Raw genomic sequence first — 22,757 nt, 5'->3', positions numbered from 1 at the left:
GGCTTGAGATCTCATGTCTTGCTTGAACAGAAATATTTTGACTCAAGAAAACTCCCATAGTGAAGAAAAAAGCTCATTTGCTCTTGATTTTTAATAGGAAAACAAGCCCTGTAAAGGGAACTGGAAGTTGGCCCCCGGACCCGAAAGGAATTATGGGAAATGTGGTTGGTTGGGGGTTTTTTTTGTTTTGTTTTGGGTTTTTTTTTTGCTATAAATGGTAGTACTGCCCAAAACTCTGTTTTTTCAGCTCAAAATGAAGTTTCTTTCCTAAGCACTGCTAGAAAGCTTAGATTTACTTCCCAAAAAGCTGAGAGTGAACAAACAGCTTGCCTCACAAGAGATAATTAAAATGCTAATACTGTTTATCAACAAGTCATTTAAAATCCTTTAGAAAACAGGGGAAAACGGTCCTCACACTGGGAGATGGGTTCAGGCGTGAAAAAAAGCTTGTGAGATTGAGTTGTGCTTAAGATTCAAAAGAGAAACATTGACATCATTAAAAAATGCCCATGGTAAACTTAAAACAGTTTTAAAATATTAAGAAGGGGGAAAATTGAGCACTTGGTAAGGAACATGGAACAGAGGAAGGTCAGCTCCAATGACGCTCCTCTAGAGAAACGGGAATGAAAGTAGCTGAACCAATATTCCTGATATTTGAGGTTCTCTCCTGCAGTTTGGAGAAGGCAGAAGACTTAGGGGACCCTCAGACTGCTGAGGAGTTAGGGACAGAGGTTTCATCGCTGGTTAATACAAACTGAAAAGAAATGGAGCTTGGAGCTGCACCACTTTTGACCAGTGGCAGATCAATACAGGCTCCTTTGAGAAAGTGCCTTATATTGCTTAATAGCTGCGCAGCATTTTTTTGTTTTAAAAACAAAACAAACAAACAAACAAAAACAGTAGTCTCACCCTTGCCCTAAAGCAGGTTTGTTTGTTTGTTTGTTTGTTTGTTTTTTGTTTTGTTTTGTTTTGTTTTGTTTTAACAGTAGCTGGGTTAAGATAGCAATGGCGGTCTGAATTGCATCGACTGGAAAGTTGTGATAAGCTTGGGAAAAATGACAGTCCCTAAAAGCCATCTACTGCAGGGTACCTTGCTGCCGGTTCTGAAACAGAACCGGTTGACAGAACCTGGCAGGAAAGCCGAGTGGGGAAAATTAGCTTTACCCCAAGGATTACAGCCTTAACAATGATACTATGTCGTACAAAGAGCTACCTATAAGGACAGTGAAGTCACTTAGAAATACATTCGAGCAGGGGAACCTGCTGAGTGATGCAGATTTGGAACCTCACTCCAACTAGACCAGCGTGGGAAAATGACTATTGTAGAACTACTACCTGAGCAGTCCAGAAACATAATGCCCTTAGGGGGTTTTTCTTCTTATCCTCTTTTCTTCCTTTTTGGGTTTGATAATTAACAGTTTACTCTTATTTCTATTTCCTAAATGAAGTCCAAAGAAAATTACTTTGTGTCTTGTTGGAAGATACTGTAAATAGTTCAGTTAAGAAATTCCTTTTAGGTGTTGGTTGGAAAAAGTTAGTTCTGCTAAGAAGTTCTTTCTAGTGTAAATAAATTCTCTTAAGAAATTCTAATACTTCTATAGAGTTTCCTTGTTAAATATAGTACTTCTAAGAGATCTCTTGTAGATAAATGCTGGTGTTGAATGTGAGTTTGTAAGAAGTGCACATGTAAAATGTAAGTCTAAATGCTTAATGTAAGTTAGCAAAAAAAAGTGTAAATATGTATAGTGATAATAGTTCAATTAATAGAGTTTTAAATATGTATAATGATGTTTATACCAGAATTATGTTGAGGTTAATGAACCAAAGTTTGGTAAAAAGCTAAGGGAATCTTTTAGTTTGATGTAGTTTATTGGATGCAGTTTGCATCGGAGTTCAAGTTGAAAAGGGGCTGGGCACAGCTAAAATTGTCATAGACATCTTAAGACCCATTCTGAAAAAGTTATGCCATCTCTATCATCCTCTACTCCTGTACTGGGAGGTGTGGCAGCTATGGAGATTGCTGTGGATGTTTGTAAGCTCGGGGGAAACGTGGGCAGAACTGAGATAAGCTTAGTATCCCCTCCTGCCAGAGGCTGAGTACTCAGAAAGACAGATCTCAGTCTACCTGAAGGGCCTGAGGGGCTCTTTAAAAAAATTAATAGGGGGGACCTGTGGGAGCCCACAGAAGTTTCCTTGTAAGATCTGAGTTTGCTTGACACAGCAGAGCTGCATAAGGAGATGATTTGGCCACAGGTAAGGTTGCCAGGTGTCTGGGCTGGTCTGCACTTGGTTGTGCCTGGGTAGAGCCCTTTTGCTCCTGCCTTTGGCATTCCTTTAAAAGCCCTTTGGCAGAGACAGTTGGGGCTCGATGGATAAGGATCCAGACCCTCTTGAGACTATTCTATGTTTCTGTCTGTCTCTCTCTAGCTATATTTCTATCTAATATTTCCTACTGCTCCTGCTCAAGAGTACCCTGGGGAAAAGTGGGGGTGGGATGGCCCCCCAGAGTCACTTACCTGCTATGCTGAATACTATAACAGTAAATATAATACTTGGCAATAACCTCCTAGGTACCAGCTCAGCCAGCAATTTCCCAAGGAAATATGGTGGCACTCTGTAATATCCACTGGTATGCTCATGTCTACAGAGAAAAAGATCACATTATACACCCTTCGATTATGCCAGAAGGTACAGGTGAGATGCTGGCTACCCTGACTTCTACCACAGGGAGCCTCACAGGACAGTGTCCCCTGTGCTCCAGGCCGACTCCCATACACGTCCCCATCTTAGGGACCAGCATCCCTAGGCCAGCATCCTGATGACATTCTCACTAGGATTCTCCCCATCAGAGAACTCTCCCCTGTTTTGTCCACTCTGGTCACACAACAGCTCCTCCAGGGAAGCAGCCCAATGTGCCTCTCCTCAGAGTCTCTGCCCTCTGAAGCTGGCTTCTTGAGGAGCAGCTCATTCCTACCTCATCTCAGACAGTGGTCATGGAGACTTCCAGTTCTTATGAAGGTGACACTGTCACTCTGAGGTCACAGTGCAGCTTCAGGACACTACACCCTTCTCTTCTGCTACTCTCTGTAGGACAGATGTATTCCTTCAATAATCTTTCTTTGCAGCCATGAATCTTTACCAGATACCAAACCTAATTCTTGCCCTTCCTGGCCCTTCCAAATCCCAGTGTCTTCATTTCATCTCTGATTTTTTTTTTTTTTGATACAAGATTACCAGTGCTGGCTGGCCTTAAATTCCATATGTACCCAAGAATGACCAGCCTCCTGTGTTGGGGAATATTATTTTAAGGTGTGTCACTTTTGTTTACATTGATGTTAACTCTGTGAAGCTGTGTTACTGTGCATGTCTTAAACACCTGATGGGCTAATAAAAAACTGAATGGCCAATAGCAAGGCAGGAGACAGGATAGGCTGGACTGACAGGCAGAGAGAATATATAGAAGGAGAAATCTGGGAGGAAGAAGTAGCCAGAGAAAAGGAGGAGGATTCCAGAGGCCAGTCCCCAAGCTACACAGCAAGCCATGGAGTAAGAGTAACATTTATAGAAGTAAGAGAATAGGAAAAGTCCAGAGGCAAAAAGTAGATGGGATAAATTGAGTTAAGAAAAGCTAGCTAAAAACAAACCAAGCTAAGGCACGGCATTCCCAATTAAGAATAAGCCTCTGTGAATGATTTATTTGTGAGCTGGGTGGTAGGCCTCCCAAAAGAGAAAAAACAGCCAACAAAAATCCTGCCTCCCCCCCAACTTCTGGGATCACAGAAATACAGCCATTCTCAGGTTTATGTGTGGTACTGTGAATCTAACACAGGGTTTTGGGCACACAAAGCAAGCACTCTAACATCTGATTGAGGCCCTTAGCTCCTCTCTGAGGACTCCTCTTCATGGCATGTACTTGGAGGCAAATGTTGGCCATCTTTGAGATCAGTGAATCCTAAGCATAGGCCACCAGGAAAAGTTTCTTCCATGTTTGAAAAACACAGGAGATAAACAGCCCTTTTCTACACAGCTGCTGTCTAGATCTTTCCAGCCCTCCATCAAGAGGAGACTCTCATTCTTGTGCAGTTGTACCTCTCCAACTCCAATGTGCTGCTAAACCCTGTACACTTAAGCTCTGTGGAACCCTTGACATCCTTATTTGGTGTGTGTGGGGGGTCATGAATTTGCTGTGCAGACAACTACTACTGTGTGGTCTGCAGCACCGAGATCTGGTGACCACACCCCAAATCTGAAGCTTTCTCTGAGCAGGAGTCATCTCCACTCTAGATTTCCCATCCATTTTTTATTAATATTAGTAATCTCTTTACATACTTCAAAACCTGGGTCCACAACAATGATGAACACAAACTTTCATAATTTGTTTACTTTTCAACTAAACAAATAAGAAAAAAAAGGAAAAATACTGATATTTCATGAGATAACATCCTAGGCCCAAGTATGAATGTAATCAGCTTGATCACCAGCCCCTGATGCCTGCTTCTAGTGAAGGGGCTACTCACAGAAAGCAATTCCAGTTGATCATAAAGAGCTCCCAGGTGGTCAAGCTTGTGATACACTCAAAGCCTGTGACCAGGAGGAACAGGATGGCTCTGCAGGGAGAGAACAGAAGCAAAAGCAAACAGCAGATTCAACATTAGAATTAGAATGATTTTTCCCCCGACAGAGCTTGTTCCATTGATTAAATAACATAGCATAGAATTTTCAAAAAAAAAAAAGGCAGGACTGGAGAGATGGCTCAGCAGTAAAGAGTGCTTGTTGCAGTTGGAATTTGCTCCACTCATGACCTTGAGCTATCTGGCCTGATAGAGGCAGTGCTTCTTGCCTGTCTATGTGACCTCATAAAAGGGAAGTGGGAGGGGGTCCTGAGCTCTCTATTGAACTAAACGGTTTCTTGGTGCATGGTCCTGGTGCATGGTTCAGGCAGTGTGAAGCAGTCTATGATCAGTCCCCAGCTTTCCAAGGACTATGCGACTGGATTTACCTTATCCTGCATCAGTGAGTGTGTTTTCCCCATAGAACCTCTTATATATATATATATATATATATATATATATATATATATATATATATATATCCCCCATTGAAGCTATCATTACAGGTTGTTGCTATTGCAAAGAACCCAGGTTTAGCTGCCAGCACCCACATGGTGGATCACAACTATCTGTCACTCGGGTTCCAGTGGACATGTTGCCCTCTTCTGATCTCCATAGGTCTCAAGGCACATACACGGTACATATACAACCACGAAGGCAACACTCATATACATAAAAATAAAATAAGTATTTTTTAAAAAAAGAAGGAAAATGTAGAACTGTTCTGGTTAAAAAGTCAGGAAATATGAGTCCCATGAGTTATTTTTCTCTCTGTCTCCACAGCAGTATCTATTAATTAAAGTGTGCCCTCTAAAATCCAACAATTGGATAATGACCCTTAATGTAATGATCCTAGAGTATGTAATTTAGAAGTTAATTGGTTTTTAGATGAAATCATGAGAATAGGGCCCCACAATGTCATCTGTGTCCTCATCATGGGAAAAAACAGCAATGTAGTGTCTGCCAGGAGAGGGCTGAGAGAAGGTGGCCAGACAGGAAGAGCCTGGGAAAGAATCCTCACCTCACACTCTCCACTGCAGTGTGGAGACACATTTGCTTTTAAATCCACTGAGCCTGTGATATTAGTCATGGCAGCCCAAGCCACCACTTCAATTTAACTAACAAAATAGGCAAGAATCATTTCTAATGTATAAAGAGAAAAACATAAAGATTAATAAAACTCCAAGGAGTTTTTGTATTCAGTTGGCTGTGTTGATTTACAGAAGAGTAAGAATGAAAACATGAAACAGTGGAGGGAATCTCTACTCAACAGTTTACTGCAGACATGGACTGTAGAAACATCTTTAAAAGCTTGATGATTATCCATAAAATAGGCCAACAACTTCCTGCATGGTTTCCAAAGAGCTCAAAAAGTAAACTCAGTCACGCTTATTTATGAAGATGTAATTTGTGTTTCTGTGATAGCGGATGGTAAGCAGGAGGAGGGGAATAAAAAGCCCTCTGCAGTTATCTGTTTCCTGGACACACATATCAGGTTCCTCTAGACAGATGCATGATTGTGTCCTAACAGCCTGCCACATAACACCTTTTCAACTGACAGTCAGAGGTCAGTGACTCTCTTTATCTAAGTACACAGTGGTGGTTAGCTATCTAGATCATAGGAGGTGGGACCTTGTTGGAGACTAGTTCCTCCTACATTAAAGAAAAATTCCATTTTATAATCTACCAAAGAACAGATTAAAGAAAAGGGTTGAAAAAAATGTGAACAAGACTCTGAGAAGAGCAGGAAGTCTGACCTCCAAGACTATAGGAACTTGGGAGGCAGACAGGCGAACTGTTGGAGATTTTGAACATCCTGAGCTCCATGACAAGTTCTGGGCCTGTAAGGTAACAACTGTGGCCCAGCCTCTAAGGTCCAAACGGCGTAGAGTATCTGGGCACCCAGTGACCAAACAAAGAGCACAGGACCTAGGCGCCCCATGACCAAACAGAGCAGAGGACCTGGGATTCCCTTCCTCTCCTAACGAGCCAATCCTGCTTTCAAGGCTTATCTATTTAACTTTACTATAATAAATGTACAACTTTCTCTCTCTCCACTCTTCCATTCTCACACATATCTGTTCCCTGGTGCTCAGGGAATTCTCCCTCTCTCTGTCTCCAATAAATTGTCCTTGAGTTACATCTGTGTTTACTTTCATGTTTTTATCAACAAAGCCAAGTACTTAGAAAGGGAACCTTATTGCCCTGGCTATACTTAACCAATACACCACATCTGCTTTCTCATCTGATTTTTTAGATAAATAATTATAAAATGACAATCTATAGCTACACATTTAAGGTATAACACTAATATGTTCCATCCTGGGATCATCTATAACAGTCATCTCACTGCAGACTAACTTCTGATCCACACAGAAGTCAATTCATAGAAGAACTGATTTTTATGTTTATTCTTTCCTTCAAAACTAGTCAGTGTTTCCACACATCAAAGCAGATTTGTGGAGCTGGGAAGGTGGCCCATTCAGCAAAGTGTCTGCCATGCAGCCATAAGGGTCTGAGTTCAGATTCCTAAGATCCATGTAAAAGTACTCAGGTACAGTTCTTCTCTTCTGTAATTCCAGTGGTGAAGGATGCAGAGTATATGATTGGAGCTCATTGACCAGCCAGCCTAGCCAAGTCAATGAGCTCTAGATCCAGTGAGGGACCTGCCTTGAAAAACAAAGTGGAGGGTCACGAGGAAAACCTGGCATCAACCTCTGACCTCCACATGCAGATACATGTATGCTCACCAACATGCACATGTGCACACACCCACATAAACATGAGTGCACCCCACACAAACCTGGACATATAACACACAAAACCACATACACATACACACACAAACACCAAGTCAGCAGAACTTCCATAGTCAAGCCTCTCTGGCCATTTGGAGGTACCCTAAAGCTGTAGGTGTCAAGCACAGAATCCAGTTGAACAAAGAGTGGTGTGCCACACATAAATTAGAATGAAAATTCTGAAAATTGTGATCCTGATGAGAAACAATTTTTGGCACATGCTATAGTCATTAAAAAGTTTTACCATGAAAGCATATCTTTAAAGCCACATTATAGCTTAAACTAGACAAGGACCACAAAGGTGACATCTATAAGACAAGTCAGGAAAAACTGAATCACATCCTATTACCTCACTTCACATTCAAAGAAACCTAATATATTCAAGAAAATTGGCACCAAAGCAACAAAAGAATAAATAGGTAAACTAAAAACATTTATGTACAAAAGGCATTATCAACAGAATAAAAAGGCAACACACAGAAGGGAAAAAATGTACGTGGATCATGTACCTTCTGGGGGATTGATATCTCAAAAACAAAAATAACTATAACTCAATAGAAGGGAAAAATTAAGGGCCAGTGAAATAGTTCAGCAGTTAAGATGACTGCCACCAAGCTTGATGATCTTGAGTATAATCCTGAAACCCATTGATGGAGGGATCAGCTCTTGTAAATTGTCCTCTGGCCTCCATGTACATGCTGTGGGACACGCATACCCTCACACAAATACACACTAAGTAAAGAAATAAATAATTTTGGAGCGGAAAGAAAACATTCCAATTTAAAATGGGAAAATAGGTTCTACAGACACTTCATAAACTATCCAATGAATTATGATTTCTTTTTTCTTAGATATCTTATTCAAAACAAGAAATAACATAAGTTTGGGTGAGGATGTGGATGTATTGGAGCCCTTGTATTATGCTGGTAAGGATATAAAATAGTATAGTGGAGTTGGAGACAGGGTAGCAGTTCCTCAAACAACACAATGGCCCATAATTTGGCAACTCAAGCTTTCTACCTTAAAGAACAAAAGTCCAGAGCTCAAACAGATATACTTGCACACTCAGCAGCATCATTCATAGTAGCCAGAGGTGAGAGCAAACCACATTTTCAGCCACATATGAATGGGAAGCAACACAGTATATACACACAATAGACTATTGCTCTACTTTACTGTTGTTCAAATCCGAGACCATCTTTTAACAAAAAACCCAGAGGCAAATATCAGGGTGAAAGCTAAAAGATCAGAGAAGCAGAACAGCCAGCCACTAGTTCTTACCTTTACCAAATCCTCAGCCTAAAGAGAGAGAGAGTTCCTGTTTCCTCATGCCATATTACTTCCTGGGATTAAAGTCATGTATGCTTCCCAAGCAAAGGCATGAGGTTTCAAGTGCTGGGATTAAAGGTGTGTGCCACCACTGCCTGACCTATATGTCTAATCTAATGGCTGGCTCTGTCCTCTGATCCTCAGGCAAGTTTATTAGGGTACAGAATATATCACCACATTTCCCCTTTTTTGTCTAATAAAAGAAAGTAATAACTAATATAAGAAAAATTATATACAATAACTACAATAAGTATATATAATATATACAGTCAAGAATTACATTAACAGCCGGGTGGTGGTGGCGCACGCCTTTAATCCCAGCACTCGGGAGGCAGAGCCAGGCGGATCTCTTTGAGTTCGAGGCCAGCCTGGACTACCAAGTGAGTTCCAGGAAAGGCACAAAGCTACACAGAGAAACCCTGTCTTGAAAAACCAAAAAAAAAAAAAAAAAAAAAAGAATTACATTAACAATGTCCAATCCATTAACATTTGACAGAGTCAGAGAAAATATTCCATTATTTATCCTATCTTGGTGAGTCTAAATGTTGTACCTAATTCACATTCTATACTAACTTGTATTACTAACCCAAAACTATCTTTTGATGTCTTTCAAACTTACACACTTTACACAACTTTAGTGAGTTTCTTTTCTGAATCTGTTAACAAGCAAAACTATAATTATCTATTCTTCAACTCCCTCAGATACCAGGGAAGGAAATAATATTACCTAAGTAAGCAGGAAGTGCAAACAAGCAACTTCCAAAAAATATGAGAAATGACAGAAACAGCTGGCTGCCTGGACAGTCACCCAAAATTTCTCGGCAATGTTGGGGCACCCATCTTTGTCCTAAGGCCTAGCATATCTGACAGACTTATCTGTGAAGCAGGGTTTTCTAAAGGGCCTTCCTACCTTGTCTTGGCAAGGTTTGGCAATCCTTTCTTTTGTGTTCTGCTTGTCCCATTTGGACAGCACACTGTCAGCAGTCAAAGTAAGGGCACTTTCTTGCCCAGTGGCTAACTTGCCGCAATGAAAGTAAATTCCATATGGAGAGGTTCTTAAATGCCCTTCATCTCTGAAGTAGATTGGTGCTGCCAGCAGCAGACATGTCTCATTGTCATAAGAAAAATAATCTATGTTATTAAAACATTTTAAATTCCATATCCTGTTGATCTCTGAAGTGTTTGAAGATGACCTGTTTATCTAAAATATATTTCTGTTTAACCTTGAAAACATACCCAATATGACTACAAGTTCGATTGTAATGACTAACTACTAACTTGCATTTCTTTATATCTTAATTTGTTAGTAATAATAGTTTTCAATGACTAGCAATTTGCATTACATAGTTAAATGAACTGTATAGGTACAATACCTTGAACAAGATTACAAATATATGATATTTTCTAACAAAATCAATCTCAAATTTGTATCACTATTCTTATATAATATTAGAGGGTCCAGCCTTAATATTATACATCCCAGGGGCTCAGGAGAGAGAACTACTAATGGCGAGGACTACTTTCAGGAAATAGAATCTCAGCTCACCAAGCTCTATAGTCCACTTGCTTTAATTCCTCTGGCATAACATCCTTTATACCCAGCTTCAGTTCTTCTCTCATGTCTAGCTCCTTTCTTGGCTGATTTCTCTCTATATTTACCTACTGCTTCCTCTAAGTTCTATCTTAATTCTCTTGTCTTAACTCTGCCTCATCTAGGTCCTTTTCATCTTGTTCTTACCCAGCCAGTACTTCTCCATCCGACTCTTCCTCATCTTCCATCTCATTCCTCTGGTACTCTCCTCTAGCCCTTCAATCTAATTCTTCCCCATCTCAGTTTGTTCCTCTCAAGTTCTTACCCGTCTAGTTCTTCCATTCTCTTTTCTCTTCTCCATCTCTCCGTGCCCTGGAAGTCCTGGTATATAAAGCCAGGCTTCCAGGGTCAAACAGAGGGGTGATAAGAATCACATTGAGCCGGGCGTTGGTGGCACACGCCTTTAATCCCAGCACTCGGGAGGCAGAGCCAGGCGGATCTCTGTGAGTTCGAGGCCAGCCTGGGCTACCAAGTGAGTTCCAGGAGAGGTGCAAAGCTACACAGAGAAACTCTGTCTTGAAAAACCAAAAAAAAAAAAATATCACATTGAGAGGCAATAACCATTAATTATCATTTGCAACCCCAAAGGGAAGTGACCGATGGGGAAATGAATTAACTAAAGGCTGAATTCAGGTAATATCTAAGAAGAGGGCTCTTATGTGCTCAACTATAATCTTAAACGTGATTGGTAGAAAATGTTAAGAATCTATAAGTTGCTAGGTCAATGGGAGAAAATAAAACTGTCTTCTTTTTTCCTGTGGCTCCTATCACTCCAAGCTATCTTCTGTTTTTCTGCAGGGTAGGGGAAAGTGTGCTCAGTCGCTAGGCAACCTGTGTACAGCTAGATGCCTCTGGTGATAGTTAAAGGGAGATCTGGAACTAGAGGTAAGGTTTGGGAAAGGAGGAAGTAAGTCTTAATTGGCACATCCGCCAGGCCTTCTCAAACAGGTAGCCTGGATGGTTAAGTCTGTTCTTAGAGAATACAGAGGTATCTCTGATAAAGTACTCTCCTCCATCTGGGGATGGACCTGGCCGGATGCTGCTAATGATAATAATTACAGGGAGGCTTGAACTGGGGTTCTGGCTGAGCATAGCTGTCAGTGCAGAAGGTTATCTAAATATTCCTAGAAGTGGTTAGGTAAGGAGTTAGCAGTCTATAAAGTTAGTAAGGCTGTAAGAAAGGAGGGTCTGAGCTGAAATGTGTAAAGCTATTACTTAATGTCCACCTGACCTAGGTGGTGTCTCCTTGTGGAATTTACCTTAAATCAGGAGACTTGCATGTGGACTGTTATTACTGCTAGTCCTTGAAAGTGGCCAAGGGAGATATGTGATTCCAGAGAAATAATCCAGAAGGGAGAGGCATTCTGTTGGGATTATTCCTTGAGAAAACATCCTGAGGCTGTTCTCCAAATACCTGGAATGTGTATGTCCAGAGAGTGATCAGTCCACACTGTTAGCCCTTCTTAGGGAAAAGTCAATTGGGAAACTATGAAGGCATGCATGATTTTCATAACAGAATACAGCTATATATAACAAGCCAAGTAACACCAAAAACTCCTTGGGATTTGGCTTCCTCTGGAGGAATTCCCTCATCCCTCCAGGTAGTGACTTTGCCATAACTAGCTGAGTTCTTATGATATATTCCTGCGGCCCGCAGCACACTATACATAATTTGTATACAATATACAAAAATATAAAATATTTAAAACTAATAGTTGCTTTTTTAAAGTAGATTCAATAATCTACCTTTTTTTGTTTTGTTTTGTTTTGTTTTGTTTTTCTCTTCATAGCTGAGGACTGAACCCAGAGCCTTGTGCTTGCTAGGCAAGCACTCTACCAATGAGCTAAACCCCCAACTCCAATAATCTACCGTTTTATCTTATCATATCCATATTCTCTTTTTATTTTCAGAGTAGATTCAATAATCTACCCTTTATCCATCATTTCTATGTCTTTTTTTCAGAATAGATTCAATAATCTACCTTTTATCTTATCATATCTATATCCTTTTTTTTTCTTTTCAAAGTAGATTCAATAATCTACCTTTTATCTTATATCTATATCCTCTTTTTTCTTTTTCTCTTTTTTTCAAACAAGAACCCTAAATCCAATCTCCTTTGTTTATCCTTTTTCCTGACATTAACAGTAACAACTTGCAACCATCCTAAACAATGACAATTATCCATAACCCATTGAACAACCAAAAATCACCCACCCCACCCCTTGGGAATGTGGGTGTCATGTTTCTTAAAATTGCTTTCTGCTTTCTGGGGAAAATGGTATCTTAAGGGGATCCTGAAAAGAAAATTTGGGGATTAAATGTCAAGTCCTGGGAGAGGCAGCTATTTCATTTGCCTAGTCTCTGCATAATGGAGAAGTGCAGGGCTTATCTCACGTCCTTGCTCTAGTAGTCTGTGAGGCTGGGTCATCTCAGCTAGCCATCTTGAAAATGTCCTGAGCAGTTTGTAGTCCAAACTAAGACCATTTTTCTGGATGATTTGTCCTTTTTCTTCAGATGTCTCATTTGTCCAGTGTTCTTGAGATTCTTTAGCCTTCACTTTCCTGAAAGATAAAAACTAAACCCTTCTCCAACCCTAACTTTGGGGAGGGTCCCTTTCTAATCTTTATCACTTTTGATTATAGTTTCTGCTGAATTTTTTTTCTCTCTTCTATTGCTATACTATCACCCTGAGGAGTATTTTTTTTTTTTACAATAGGCATTAGGTTATTTAATTGCTCTGGGAAGGGGTTTCTTCCATGATGGCAGCAAAGGACTGAACTGAATTTGTCATGGAGGCCTGCAAGAAGTTTCCCAGTGGCAAAGGGATTATCTTGTCTGTCTCTTATTGATCTACATTTGTTAGTCCAATGTTTACCTTTGCCACATCTTCTGCATAATCCAGAAGGGAGAGGCATTCTGTTGGGATTATTCCTTGAGAAAACATTGTTTCTAAGAATGCCCTGTTTACAGTCTCTTTTTAAGTTACATTGTTTACCACAATTACCTGACATTATTATTTTCCTTAAATCTCTGGAAATCACTCTCCTATCCAAGTGTCATCATGGTCATGAGATTCAATATTCATTATATCTTGGATCCATTCTTCCAAAGGTGCTGATCTTGCCTTTAACAACCTAATTACCCTTTTGCATTGTGCATTAGCATTTTCAAAAGCCATAGATTCAATTATTATCTGTCTAGCTTCTGAATTTGCTATCATTCTATTTATTCCTGAAGACAGCCTTTGTAAGAAATTAGTGAAGGTTTCTTTTGGGTCCTGCATAACTTTTGTAAATGGCTCAATTTTCTTTCCAGGTCTTCACTTCTGTCCCAAGCATTTAAGGCTGCCATTTGGCATAAAGCTAGGGTGTGGTCATCATACAGAGATTGTCCTTCTATATTACCATAATCTCTCTCTCCAAGAAGTTGATCTTGGGAGATTTCCATACCTCTAGCCCTACTTCATTATTCAATGTTCTTAGCTTCATCCTTCCACCACTGGAATTGAGGAACAGCCTCTAAGATCACTGTAACGAAATCTTTCCAGTCTTCAGGGATAATTCTATTACACGTTGACTACAAGTTTAACATCTGCTTCACAAACAGGGAATACATACCATAACACTATAGGTTCTTTGAATCTCCTCAAATCTAACATTTGCACAGGAGTCCAATCAGCTTGTACACAGCCTTGAGCATTTGGCAGTTCCTGTAAGGTTACTGGATAGACTAAGATTAGCTGTTTGAAAGCCTTAGGCTGTTTCTCTGTAACCTTATAATGCAATGCCAAGACTGGTTCATCTTTATATTCTTCTGTCTGGGTCTGAATTTCTCTATGATCTGTTTTAACAAGTTTTTCTAAAACTTTTATATTTGTACTCATATTAACCAACTTTTTTAATGATAAAACAAAAATGATCAAATAAATAATATTTATATTTGACATTACATAAATCCCATCTACATTAATTATCCTCTCATTTAATTGTTCCATTTTCAGACTGCTTAATGTATAGTCAAACAGAGACCAAACACCCTCCATTGTAAAAAGGTTTCCCATTTTTAATGTGGGAAAGAAATTCTTTTTTAACTAATTTCTCCCTTTAAGAAACCCTAATTGTCTCACCAAATCTGCTGACAATGATGATTCAGATGTGGGGCTGACTGCTTCTGTGTAGAACAGTAGAAGCCCGAGCAGGTTTCAAGGAGCTACCTAGTGTGGTAGCAGCCCAAGTTAGAGATCCAGGGAGAGCCCACAATTCACCATGAGAGAAGAAGCCAAAGATCCAGCCATCTGCATGAGGGAACTGGAAAAAGCAGCTAACACCTATGGGTTTTGGAGCCCAAAAAACTAATGGAGTTTGTTTGCAGAGAGGCTGCAACAAAAACTTAGCCAGTGGGTTAGAGACTCCTGCCTATGTGGGGTGCAGACGCCAGCTGCACGCAGCTCAGGTCTGAGCCAGGGCCTAAAAGGCCACAGGCAAGTGGCTTTATTGTGACTTTGTGCCCCACAAGTTGGACACTAGATGTTGTTCGAATCTTGGATGGTCTTTTATTAAAAACCCAGAGCCAGATATCAGAGTGAAAGCTGAAAGATCAGAGAGGCAGAGCAGCCAGCCATGAGTTCTACCAAATCCTCAGCCTAAATAGAGAGAGTTCCTGTTTCCTCATGCCTTATATACTTTTCTCTGCCCTGACAGCACCTCTAGGATTAAAGGCGTGTGTGCTTCCCAAGCAAAGGCATGAGAGCTCAAGTGCTGGGATTGAAGCTGTATGCCACACTGCCTGACATCTAAGTCTAGTCTAGTGTCTAGCTCTGTCCTCTGATCCTCAGCCAAGTTTATTAGGGTACACAATATATCACCACACCTTACAAAGCCTAAGAAATCCACACACATGCCACACTTTGATGAGTCTTGAGGACATTACACCAAGAAAACAAGCCAGTCAAAACAAACAAAAAGAAAAACAAAACAACAGCAAAACACAGATACTTTATGACTCTAATTCAAGATTCCCACGTTAGTCATATTCAATGACAGAAAGTAGAATGGCTGATGTCAGGAATTGAGAATGGGTAGTGTGGGGAGTCGTCTTTCAGAGCTCTGAGATTCCATTCCAGAAGATAAAAAAAATGCCCTATATATTTAGAGTGTGGTGATAGTTGCAAAACATGAAGCTACTCCATACACTAAAACTGCTAAAATGTTAAATGTGTGGTGTGTACAGTTTCACGATATCTACACACAAACACATGTGAAAAGTGAGTTCTTCCACTCAGCCTTCAATGTAACAACACATTCCATCACATGATAAAATGGTTATTCTGTTCTTGTCACGAATTCTGATTCTTAATGGATTTTTATAAGCTCTAAAAAAGTGACAGCAATTTCTCAAAATCAGGATCCAAGTTTGCTTACCTGCTCTGGACTTCTGTACAATCATTTCGTAGGAAATGGAAAGCGGTGCCCACAAGCACGGCCACTATGACTCTGATAATTGCCTTTCAAAAGGAAAATGGGGAAAAGAACAAACTTCCATTAGGAGTAGTAAGTATTCTGCACACTGTCCATTATTTTAAGATATATGGCTTCCTAATCAGATCTCTCCAGTGAGATAAACACTATATTTTGGCCAAAGTCCCTGGAAGAATATAAACACACATTTTTTTATTAAGAGATTTTCTATTCATTTGACTAACAACCACAGATTTCACTCTCCTCCCTCCTCCCACCCACCCCCAGTCTTTCCCCCAACCCCCCCACCCCCACCCCCGTCCCACCTCCTCCAAGGCAAGTTCTCCCATGAGGAGTCAGCAGAGCCTGGTACATTCAGCTGAGGCAGGTCCAAGCCCCTCCCCCGTGCACCAAGGCTGTGAAAGGTATCCCACCGTAGGCACTAGGCTCTAAAAAGCCGGTTCATGTATCAGGGACAGGACCCAATTCCATTGCCTGGGATCCCACTGAACAGTTCAAGCTAAACAACTGTCTCGCCTATCCAGAGGGTCTAGTCCAGTACCATGGGGGCTCCTCAGCTATTGGTTCACAGTTCATGCGTAAAACACACATGTTAATAGACTGCTTGTGTGTTAATCTGAAGATTAAGGTCTCTGCAATCTGAGGCTCTGACAGTACAGATCCTGGAAAAGCTAAGACTTCACCCAGTGCTCCACCAGGAACAGCCAGTGAAGGGCTCAGTTCAGGTTCTGAAACATGGATGACACAGGGTGGAGAGAATGCAGGCACCTGGGGAGGTTGGGGACGAACCAAAGTAAGTGACAAAAGCGTTCACCTAAACTGAGCTCTCAGCTCTGGTGCAGCGAACATGTGCAGTTTCTACTTCAAGTGGTTTAAAGAACTCAGGCTTTCTTTACTCTAGTTAGAAACAAGTTCACCCCAGGCCAGGGGACAGCTCAGTGGCAGAGCCCTGTACAACATACACTAGACCTATCCATGATCCCCTTAAGTGATAGGGGAATGTCTTTCTGTAGTTAAAAATCCCAAAGACAACACAATCCAGATTCTTTTTTTTTTTTTTTTTGGTTTTTCAAGACAGGGTTTCTCTGTGTAGCTTTGCGCCTTTCCTGGAACTCACTTGGTAGCCCAGGCTGGCCTTGAACTCACAGAGATCCGCCTGCCTCTGCCTCCCGAGTGCTGGGATTAAAGGCGTGCGCCACCACCGCCCGGCTACAATCCAGATTCTATGTGTAATATCCATCTTTACATGGCTTATTTTTTATATTACTCTTACTTTCTCTTTAAAGACTTTATTTTTTAAAACTTTCTGTTTCTTTAATATAACTGCCTATATTCCTTTTTCTCTCTTATCAAGCCTACGCCCATTTTTACACACAGTGTAAACCGTTTGGAGGTTTATTTCATCTGAATCTATTTTATTGTGAATCTATTGCTTTAAACTGCAGTGATTAGTACTGAATGACCCTGTCCACCTCAGCTTTCCAACATGGTAGGGATAATTCACTGCCAGCTCTGGGAGCCATGCTGTCTGCTGACTCTGGGAGGCAGTGGGTCTATGCTTCCATCCAGCAGTGTGTAGCCCAAAAACCTTTTCTTCCTTTTTTCTGTATTAGCAAATCCACCTTGCAGCAGCATCATGTGTGGCTTGGAGACACCTCATTTCCACCATGTTGCAGGCCAGTAACCCACCATAGAGTAGCTCAAGCCCTCAGGCTGTGAATGGCCTGAGAGACACAACTAGGAAGCTGTTTTTAGATCCATTTTAGAATCTTTTCTTAAAGCTTTCTCAGGTTTTAGGTGGAAATTCTTGCCCCACATTGTGGCGCCATTTGTAAGAAAATTAAAAATGACTCACAACCCAGTTCCTAGCAGTGGGATCTTGTGTGCTAAGAAGGGGGGAGCTGGTCCTCACTGTGTCACCTCTGGGAAGTCTGTGCATGTGTGGGAACGAGCACTATTGCTGTCACCACAGTGTTCAGACAGCGTCCTCTGGGTCACCTGATGCCCCATTGCCCCTCATCTCTGTCACTGCTGCTCCATCAGCCTCAGCCAGAGCGGCCTGTGCTCAAGTCTCATCTAAGCTGCCAACTCCTGCAGACCCTCATCCACCTCCATCCACTCAGTCTGTGCAACAGTCACAAGGACCTGCACTGCTTTGGTTTGGGTTAAAATGGCTTTAAAAGGTGCTTCACTTAACAAAGGTCTGAGGCTACATAATGCTGTAAGTTATTTGAAAAAATCTAACTATTATTCCTCTGATGATGTTTTAAAAGTACACTATTATGTTCTAAGGGAAAGCATCCTTCCATGTAACCTGATAAATTAGAAACCAAAATCCTAGAGATTGGAGATAAGGCTCAGCAGTTAAGAGCACTTGCTGCTCTTGCAGAGGACCCAGGATTCAGTTCCCAGCTCCCAGATGGCCCCTAACAACCTTCTGTAATTCCAAGTTCTACAGGATCTGATGCCTTCTCCTGGCCTCCATGGGCATACGTATGATGCACAGATATACATGTAGGCAATATACCCATACATAAAAAGTAAATAATTTAAAAATTTAGCACTCAATTCCTAGCATTGCTAACACACACACACACACACACACACACACACACACACACACACACTTCTCATCTCATGATGTTGCCTCACTGTTGAACAATGAGTAACCCAATTTGATGAATGTAACTCACTTTTTTCCAATCATATTGAAACTCACCGCCCCCCCCCCAAAAATGGACACAAAAATGCCTCTTTTATGACATAAATGCCCAGGTAAATGGCCAAAGTGTCTGGAGCAAATGACAGTATAACTCAAATGATAAGAAAATTCACATACATGCAGGGAAGGAAGCAGCATTGAAATATTAAAAGGGCAGCACACATGTTAAGAAGTAAGTAGTGTTTCATTGTGGTCAACAACACATGACCTTTGAGTGTTCAACAGAAACTAAATTCCTGAGAATAAAATAACAACACACTAACAACAGAACTGACTATAAGTTCTGGTTACAGGGACAGGAAGGTAGGTCCATGGTAGAATGATTGTCCTCTCATGGCTGAGGCCCCAGGATCAAACACTAACACAGCAGAATTCTCAACATCATGAAATAAATATGAATGAATAAGTGATGGCCCTATGAGCTGGAAGAACCACATTTCTGTGTGACATTCATGTTAAAATAACAGAAAATCTTAAGGCATGACGATCCTTGTTACAGAGCTGGTTTAAAGAAAAGTGGAACCTCACTTCCTCCCAGTTCACAGTCAGCTGACAGGGAAGAGCACTGTTCAGTCCAGTCACTATCTGTGTGTGAACTGCACTCTGAGTGGCTTCTGCTCTCACCCTGGACTCCAATAAGGAACAGCACTCTGCACTGGGCTCATCTCTCAGGCAGTGCATGCACAGGCTCCCTCAGAGGGGATCAATGGCCCTGTTTCCTCATCCCATGATTTCAACTACAGATCAACCCCCTTTCCCTCCCCAGTCACCTCCACCCTTCCTACTTAAACTTTCTCCAAAGTCCATTCTTTCATCTGATGTGCTACAATTGTATCTGTTTATTAGTTACCATCCATCCACCCCATGAAAAGTTACAACAGGACAGAAGCCTTTGACTCTCTTCCTCATTCCTGGACTTTGAACTTGTAGGATGCACCGGTGAATTAAACTAGACAGGTATGAGGAACTCCCAGTTGTGCTGAAGTTCTTGTTGCCTTCCCTGAATTCAATTTCCTACTGGGATTAGTCATTATAGCTCCTCTAAATAAAAAACAACCACTAAAAATGTTTTCCTAAGTAAAAAGTCAATTGTGTTTTATTGAATATTTCCATATGCCGAGTGGAGATGACAAACACATGGAACAGAGTAGAAGATAAATGTGACCTGAAGTAGACCGACTCAGAAACAAACTGTTTCCGCTTGAGTTTTTCACAATGCAACTAAAATAATTCATCAGATTACCTGAGTCGTAGTGTCCTGTCGAAAATCCTTTAAATGTTTGAATGAACGGCAGATAATCCACCCAAGCTGATGCCAGAAAGGGGTGACACACGTGATCTCCTCCAAGGCTGAGCTCCTCCCTGCCCTCTGTTCCCCCAAGAGTGGATCCAGTTCAGTTCTCGTTTCTCTGTATAAGGAGGACTGGGCATACATATTGGCTAATTTTTCTGTGACTTGGTGCCGTCTCATAGAAAGTTCTGTATATTTGTCAGCTTTGGGATAAAAGTGGATAAAGACAAGAAACAGTTAGACAATAATTTAACTGATTTTTCTGAGACACTTTTCATGAGTAACATAAATTATGTGTCAGTTTTTCTTTGAGACAGTCTCATGTGCCCTACACTGACCTCAAAGTTGATATAAAGCCAAGGGTGACCTTAAACTTCTCCAGGTCCTTCTGTGTCTATCTCAGGTGCTGTGATGACAGGCATGCACTTCACACACAGCTATGTGCTGCTGGGAACCAAACTCAAGGCTTTGTGCATGCTAGGCAAGCATTCTACCAGCTGACCTTCATCTTCAACCCACCACAGTTTGAGCATAATAAAATTACTCCTGTGTAATTCCTTTACAGATTAGAAAAGTGTCCCTAATTGACCTGACTACTGGATACAGAAAACTGAATGGCCTTTTCCTATCCAAACTCCATGTCTTAACAAAGTCTTCCTTCCCTATAGATCTATACTTCTTAACATAAAAGTCTGGTCCTTGCTTTTTGACACATGAGAATGTATATGCAAATGTATAAACTGCCAAGTACCTTGTTTTTAAAATGTTATAAACAAAGTCAGGCATGGTGGCATAGCCCTGTAGTACCTACACTTGGGAGGTGAGGTAGAAAGAGCACACATTCAAATCTAGCCTGGCTACATGAGCAAACTCTATCCAAAATAATAACAAGAATAATATGACAAATAATTACATTTACTTTTTAACAGAAATTTCCCTTGTGACAATATCATATAAATGTTCTTTTATAAATTAAATAAAAAAACACCCAGTACTAAGTAACAGCAATGGCAATTAGCTAATTTTAGGACAGTTAATTAGCATACAAAGTTATATTCTAATGAGACTTATGGATGTGTTTTAATGAAATCAGTCGAAAACCTGTAACTCTAGAAGACTCACATACCTTCATGGCCATCTTCCTCTGTGTCTAATATAGCAGAGAAACCTCCATTAATGATGTCCAGGAAGAAGTACTCAGGGTTGTTGTGGGAATCATATTGGTAATCTACAAAGGTAGGCAAGAACACAAACCTGAGGACCCTCTTTCAGAGAGTGGGATGGGAAAGAGAGACAGAATCTACCAACTTCTGTTGGGGGATGTTATTTTAAGATGTGTTACTTTTGTTTGTGTTGCATTTGTTTAACTCTGTGAAGCCGTGCTAGTGTGACCGTGTAAAACACCTGATGGTCTAATAAAGAGTTGAATGGTCAACAGTAAGGCAGGAGAGAGAAGTAGACGGGGCTGGCAGGCAGAGAGTGTATATAGTGGGAAGAAAGAAATGGAAGAGGGAGAAGAGAGCTAGGAGCCAGAGGAGGAGGAGGACTCCAGGGGCTAGGCACCCAGCTACATGGTCAACTACAGAGTAAGAGTAAGATTTACAGAAGTAAGAGAACAGGAGAAGCCCAGAGGAAGAAGGTAGACGGGATAATTTAAATTAAGAAAAGCTGGCTAGAAACCTAGCCAAGCTATGGCTGGGCATTCATAATTAAGAAGAAGCCTCCCTCTGTGATTTATTTGGGAGCTGGGTGGCAGGCCTCCCAAAAGAACAAAAACAAAGAACAACAATTTGTGGCTGCAATCCTGTTGAGCCCCTGGCCTGGCTCCAAAGAGTAGCACCTGGTCCTAATCCTTCCTTTTTTAACCACACCTTTTGTTTCTCTGATCACCCTATGTGAATCTTGTCTGAGAGTCAAGGATCAGAGAGTCCCCCAAGGATCAAAGGCCTATGCAAAACTTGATTCAGGAAACCAGGAAAATCCTGGTACCTGAGAAATCAAGGAATCTGCACTTGGCATTTTATCTCTGGGAGCTCCTTTCAGGTTGCTTTGAAGGTACTGAAATTAATTGGGTAATCTGTAATTAGAGAGAAACAAAAATGCCCTAGGTTGGAGGGAAAGTGTTTCAGTCCTTCCAGGCTGCCCCCCCCCCCCTGCAGTCATGAAAGGCTAGATTCATTCTTAAGATGCTTCTGAGTCTTCATTCCACGGACCTGAGTGAACCCACACACTCGTGTCAAGACACACAGCAACAACAATATGGCACCCAAAATGAAGCATAGCCCAGTTTTGAGAAACAGGGTTAATCATAAACAGAAATGAACCTCATTTGCTTTTACTATAAGATGGCTGTAAGAGACCAATATCTGCTCAGGACCCCCAAGATCAAGTTCTCAGCACAAAGGAGATTCATTTGCCCCAGAAAAAGGGAAGGTAACAAGGGAGAAAAGGGGTAAGAGAGAGGGCAAAAGGTTATTTGTCCCAGAGGGACAAAGGATAGAGAGGAGGCAGGCATGGCTCATAGGCAAAGGTGGGTTATAAAGGCAAAAGGGGACCCTCCTGTTAGGATGAGGTGTTTAGTTTTAACTGAGAATGTTAATTAAGTGAGCCAAATGGGGCTTTTGATTGCTAGACTTCAATATTTTGATAACTGGGCCTTGATAGTCAACTTCAGGAGGAAGAAGTGGCCAAATAAGGGAACAGACCTTGGTGGCTACCTTTAGGAATGTAGCCTAAAGGTTTTCTTGTTGTCTTTTTTAAATTATTGCTGCCTTTTAAGCCACAGCTGTCCAAATCAGCAACTGCAACTCCACCACTAGTAGCAGTTAGGCTCCAAGGGCTGTAGCCAGAGGGAATTCTGTTCCCTCCGGCTCCAACTCTTGCAAAGGTAGGAAGGGAACTTAACTAAACCTTTGTCCCTCTAAAGAACTCAAGATTC

The 22,757-nt window shown here is 41.1% G+C and overlaps 1 protein-coding gene across 2 annotated transcripts in view; it reads right to left on the bottom strand.

Annotated features, from left to right (window-relative positions):
* Nucleotides 1-22,757, bottom strand: part of LOC131920496 (ATP-binding cassette sub-family G member 3-like) — a 54,924-nt gene that overhangs the window by 18,310 nt on the left and 13,857 nt on the right. For both annotated transcript variants that reach the window (XM_059274870.1, XM_059274871.1), the window contains exons 7-11: nt 20,946-21,047; nt 19,772-20,022; nt 15,750-15,832; nt 4,518-4,607; nt 2,517-2,641 (exon numbers count right to left, since the gene is read on the bottom strand). In XM_059274870.1, coding sequence (XP_059130853.1) covers nt 2,517-2,641; nt 4,518-4,607; nt 15,750-15,832; nt 19,772-20,022; nt 20,946-21,047 — 651 coding nt within the window. The remainder of the gene's footprint in view (nt 1-2,516; nt 2,642-4,517; nt 4,608-15,749; nt 15,833-19,771; nt 20,023-20,945; nt 21,048-22,757) is intronic.

Source organism: Peromyscus eremicus, chromosome 10 (genome assembly GCF_949786415.1).
Source record: "Peromyscus eremicus chromosome 10, PerEre_H2_v1, whole genome shotgun sequence".
NCBI lineage: Eukaryota > Metazoa > Chordata > Mammalia > Rodentia > Cricetidae > Peromyscus > Peromyscus eremicus.
This window is presented reverse-complemented; position numbering and strand designations above follow the sequence as displayed.